Source organism: Pelophylax lessonae (assembly GCF_965119305.1).
Source record: "Pelophylax lessonae genome assembly, chromosome: 4".
NCBI lineage: Eukaryota > Metazoa > Chordata > Amphibia > Anura > Ranidae > Pelophylax > Pelophylax lessonae.
The window spans coordinates 152,167,657-152,173,656 of record NC_138771.1 but is presented as its reverse complement, the minus strand read 5'-3'; the positions used below and the strand labels follow the sequence as shown (position 1 = coordinate 152,173,656).

Sequence of the window (6,000 nt, the reverse complement as noted above, 5' to 3'; positions counted from 1 at the left end):
AAATTGTGTTTGTAAGACCGCTGTGCAAATATGGTGTGATAAAAAATAATGCAACGATCTCCATTTTATTCTCGAGGGTCTCCGCTATATTAAAAAAAAAAAAAAATATATATATATCTATATATATATAGATATATATATATATCTATATGGCTACCAAGAAAATTGTATAATGCGTAGCCAGCTTTAGAACAGAACAGTTTGTTTTTCAAAGAGTTTGTCCTCTCCCCAGGCCCCATAGCATGAGCACAATTTAGGGAGTGTCTGATAATGTTCCATACCAGTTCCTAAAAGGAGCCAGCGTCTGACTGTACAGTTGTGGGTGTTGCTGTCCTTGCACATCATAGGCTGACTGTAGGTTAGGAGCCAAACTGAGACCCAACTACAAACCAAATCAAGACAGTTCTCTGCACATGAGTGCGCTTCATCCTGTGTGTGGTTATTCAAGCACTGCCTGGTGTAAAGATAGAAGATCACCCCATAATAAAGCCTGCACTGTAATTGCTGCTGCTATAAGGGAATGTATTGTGTGCTGGTCATCACTGGCAGCTCATTCACACCAGATGCAGTCAGATGCGTTTTTAAACACAGCAAAAAACGCACTACAAATGCATATGCAAGAAAAACTAATGTATTCCAATGAGCCAAGTTTACACCACTGCATCGTGTGCATTAACCACTTCTGGACCGGAAGATTTTCCCTCTTAATGACCAGGCCCTATTTTGCGATTCGGCACTGCGTTATTTTAATGGACAATTGCGCGTGCGTGCGATGCTGTACCTAAACGAAATTGATGTCCTTTTTTTCCCCACAAATAGAGCTTTCATTTGGTATTGGTATTCGATCCCCTGTGTGATTTTTATTTTTTGCGCTATAAACAAAAAAAAAACGACAATTTAGAAAAAAAATATATATATTTTTCACATTCTGCTATATAACATTCCAAAATAAAATTAAAAATCAAAATGTAACATTTTAGTCAAATTTGTTTTCTGCTACATATTTTTGTAAAAAAAAAAAAAAATAAAAAAAAATCGCAATAAGTGTATTTTGATTGGTTTGTGCAAAAGTTATTCCGTTTACTAACTATGGGAAAGATTTTATGTCATTTTTATTGTTTTTTTTTACTAGTAATGGCGGCGATCTGCGATTTTTAGCGGGACTGCGACATTGCAGCGGACAGATCGGACCCCTAACTGACATTTTTGACACTTTTGGGGGGACCAGTGACATTACTACAATAATCAGTGCTAAAAATATGCACTGCTACTGTAATGATGACACTGGCAGGGAAGGGGTTAACCCTGTGGGTGATCAAGGGGTTAAATGTGTACCTAGGGTCGGGTTTCTAACTGTATGGGGGCGTGGCTTATGGAATGACCATAAAGACCTGTGATCCTACCTAGAAGGAAGGATCACAGGAGCTCTGATCCTTCCAGAGAGAAGAATGGTCAGCTGTGTTTACAACAGCTGACCGATCTTCTCTCTCAGCGGGGAACGGTCGCGGGTGGTAATCGGAGCTGCCTGCCCTGTGCATCAGGGTCTCTGCTGCCGGGTGGGCTGCCCCCTAGCTGCAGGCACGCGACCGACGTAGGTGTACGTCGGTCGCGCAGCAGGGCCAGCTTGCCGCAGTAAATCGGTCTCGGGTGGTCCGGAAGTAGTTAAAAAAAAAAAAGTACATGCTGCATTTTTCTACACCAGAACGCACCGAAAACGCACACGATCGCAAGCAAACACACAAGAACGGGTGCAAACACAACGCAAATGCACATGAATGTTTACAAACGTGTGAATGCAACTTAGGCCCCTTTCACACGGGCGTTCCGTATGTCCGTATATCACCCCATCCGTTTGCGGGTGACATACGGACATAATGCATGTCAATGGGATTGCGGATGTCAGCGGATGACCATCCGCTGGCATCCGATTTGCGTCCTTTCAGTTCTGTTCCGTTTTTTGGAACGGAACAGAACCCTATTTTTCTTCCGTTTAAAAAACGGAAAGGACGCAAAATCGGATGTCAGCGGTGTCATCCGCTGACATCCGCAATCCCCATAGACATACATTATGTCCGTATATCATCCGCAAACGGATGGGATGATATACGGAGCGGATGACACAAGTGTCATCCGTGTCCGTAAAAAAAAAAAAAAAATGTGCCGCAGCGGACGAAAAACTGAGCGGCCGTATGAAAGAAGCCTAATGCCCCATACACACACGCAGATTATCTGCAGACTTTTGTCTGCAGACTTACCTTTTCTATGTAGTGCAAGGGCCTGCCGGATTGCATACAAATTGAAAGTGTTTAGGTTTGACCTCATATTATATGGTTTTGGTAAGTCTGCAGACAAAAGTCTGCAGATAATCTGCACGTGTGTATGGGGCATTAGATAGGTAAATAAATTGCAATAAATAAAAAAAAGCACTGGAAATGTACGCAGACGCACATGCAGAAATGCATGGTGAATGCAGAGATTGTGGTGTACAGGCGGTCCCCAGGTTACAAACATCCGACTTACAAACGACTCCTAATTACAAATGGAGGGAGACAACAGGAAGTGAGGAGAAATCTCCTCCTAGGAAGGGAAATTCTCTCCTGTAAGAGTTCTCAAGGGAAAAAGGTGTCTCCACCGAAGCTTTATCACTAATCCTTGTTTCCTCAACAACCCAAAATTTTCTAAATCCAGTTGTCATAGGGACAGAAATTAAAAGTGAAATCTTCTGACCAGGGGCACAGGCTGCAAAACAAATGGTACAGGGGTGTTAACCCTTCCCTATGCTATCTATAAAACGTAAAAATGATTATTTTGCCTGGAGCTACACTTAAAAAATGTACCTTTTCCGACTTACAAACAAATTCAACTTAAGAACAAACCTACAGTCCCTATCTTGTTTGTAACCCGGAGACCGCTTGTACATGAGCCCTAAAGGACAGAGGATCTGCTCCTCCTCCTCCTGAGCAGTATGTGATTTGCAGACACTCCCTTACTCAAGGGCTGCCTGACTTGTTCTGGTTATGATGATGAAGATGGTGATCATGGGGAGAATCTCTAGTACTTTGCACTCTGTTATATCCGGCTTAGCACAGACCTACTACTACAGCACGGTGAGTACGGCTGAGTATATCCTCGTACTACAGGCATGAGAAGAACAGCCCGGATCAGGAAGTACACCATCATGCTGTGTTATTTATAGGGAGGAAACTTATAAAAATGAACTACGTATCCTAAAAATGTCATTTATGAGGCCTCGTTCACATTGGACTTTTCTTCCGCTGCTCCTAGGGGCGTTTGGTGTATTTTTTCGTCTAAACGCCCCCGCATGTTATCCCATATGTCCATGTACACATACACTATATGTAGGACAGAGCACACTATTAGCAGGTCAGACAGCGGTCATCCATCGGTGGGGAGATGAGGACTTGGTATTTGTACCACATTATGATTCATACTGCCTAAACGCCCATTTTATTTGTGTTAAATGTGAGCAGCTCTTTTAGAAGATTTTTTTTTTAATGAATGTTGATTGATTGGGTAATATGCCATTGGAGGTTTCCCTTTTTTTTGTCTAAGGCCCCTTTCACACAGGCGGACCGTTCAGATCCGCCTGTCTGTTTTTTTGGCGGATCTGAACGGTCCCCCCATGCATTCCTATGGGGCATCGAATGGCAGCGGAGACATGTCCGCTGACATCCGACCCGATCCGATCCATCAAATCTGGACGGATGGAAACCCTATTTTCCATCCGTCCAGCGGATCGGATGGGATCGGATGAGAATGGACCAACGGTCCGTTCCCATCCGATTTCCCCCATAGAGATGAATGGGGAACTGACAGCTGTGTCTCTGCACACAGCGCGGAGACACAGCTGTCCTCCTGCTGCTCAGTGGGGGATCGGCGGCTCGATTCCCCCCCTGAGAAAAACGGAATCTGTCCGACGGACAGATAGTGTGAAAGGGACCTAAGGGCTCTTTCACACATGCCAGACGGACTCCGTTTTTCTTAGCGGGGGATCGATCCGCTGATTTCCCCCGCTGAGCAGGAGGATGACAGCTGTGTCTCTGTGCTGTGTGCAGAGACACAGCTGTCAGGTCCCCATTCATCTCTATGGGGGAATCAGATGGGAACGGACCGTCTGTCCATTCTCATCCAATCCGATCCACCAGACAAATGGAAAATAGGGTTTCCATCCGTCCGGTTTTGACGGATCAGATCGGATGTCAGCAGACATGTCTCCGCTGACATCCGATGCCCCATAGGGATGCATGGGGCCGTAAAAAAAAAAAAAAACTGACAGGCAGATCTGAACGGACTCCACGTGTGAAAGGGGCCTTAGGGTCCTTTCCGCCCGGCAGACTCAGCAGGGATCAATCTGCCGATCCCTGCTGAGCCAGCAGATGACGGCTCCGTCTGGAACGTCGCTGCTCTGTGTACAGAGGCAGACCTGTCAGATCCCCGCTCTCCTCTATGGGGGATCAGATGAAAATGAACCACCTGTCCGTTTTCATCTGATCCCATCCAATCCAATCCTCCAGACGGATGCAAAATAGGGTTTCCATCCATCTGGATTTCACAGACAGGATCGGACAGCAGCGGGTGTCAGTGGAGATGTCACTGCTGACAGCTGCTGCCTCATAGAGGTGCATGGAGGATCCGATCAGGTCTGCCTGGAAAACTGACAGGCTGACCTGATCGGAAAGCCGTGTGAAAGGAGCCTTACGTGATATTTGAGCAAAGGATTTGATCTATATCTTGGAATCATTCAATCAATTAACAAGCAATTATGCCGACCATGCGAATGGAAGGCAGCATTAGCTGGTGAGGTATCCATTGAGAACGGGATCACTTGCACCTGATTTGGTGGTTTGAAACTAGATCTTGGAAGAAGAAGGATATCACTAATATCACTACATTTTAAAAGAACCTTCACCAATCTTTCTTATGAAGATTAACACTGGGTGTTTATGGACCTTTTTGTTTTTTTCACAACAGTATTTTTTCTTGAACTTTATGAACTATTATTGCATTTCATTGGAATATTATTAACCCTCGTTTTGGTGTTCACAGCTCTACCTTTAACCACTTCAGTCCCGGAAGATTTTACCCCCTTCCTGACCAGGCCCTATTTTGCGATTCGGCACTGCGTTATTTTAACGGACAATTGCGCGGCCATGCGACACTGTACCCAAACCAAATTTACATCTTTTTTTCCCACAAATAGAGCTTTCTTTTGGTGGTATTCGATCACCTGTGCGATTTTTTTTTTTTTTTTTTTTTTTTTTTTTTTTTTTTATTTTTTTGCGCTATAAACAAAAAAAAGAGCGACAATTTTGAAAAAAAAAACAATATTTTCCGATTCTGTTATGACACCCCCCCCCCCCCAAAAAAAAAAATGTAAAAATCTAAATGTTTTAACATTTTAGGCCAATTTTGTTTTCTGCTACATATTTTTGGTAAAAAAAAAAAAAAAAAATCGCAATAAGCATATTTCGATGGCTTTGCGCAAAAGTTATCACGTCTACTAACAACGGCAAAGATTTATGTCATTTTTATTGTGTTTTTTTTTTTTTTTTTAGCGGGACTGCAACATTGCTGCAGACAGTTTGGCCCCGAACTGACATTGACACTTTTGGGGATACCAGTGACATTACTACCGTAATCAGTGCTAAAAATATGTACTGTAATAATGACACTGGCAGAGAAGGGGTTAACAGTATAGGTGATCAAGGGGTTAAATGTGAGCCTAGGGGAGTGATTCTAACTGTGGGGGGGGGGGGGGCATGGCTTCTGAGATGACCATAAAGACATGTGATCCTATATAGAAGGATCACATGAGCTCTGTGATCATCCCAGGGAGAACGACAGTCGGCTGTGTTTACAACAGCTGACCGTCCTTCTCTCTCAGCGGGGAGCGATCGAGAGTGTCAGGTGGCAATCGGAGCCACCTAACACATGCATCGGCTTCCCCGCTGACGAGCGGAGGCGGGAGCACGCCGGCGG

General features: G+C 44.2%; 1 protein-coding gene across 1 annotated transcript in view; it reads left to right on the top strand.

Annotated features, from left to right (window-relative positions):
• Window positions 1–2,981: 2,981 nt before the first annotated feature.
• LOC309554852 (transmembrane protein 53-A-like) overlaps window positions 2,982–6,000 on the top strand; it is a 57,557-nt gene continuing 54,538 nt past the window's right edge. The window contains exon 1 of the mRNA XM_082256574.1: window positions 2,982–3,107. Within this exon, the coding sequence (XP_082112700.1) occupies window positions 3,018–3,107 (90 nt within the window). The 5' untranslated portion in view covers window positions 2,982–3,017. The remainder of the gene's footprint in view (window positions 3,108–6,000) is intronic.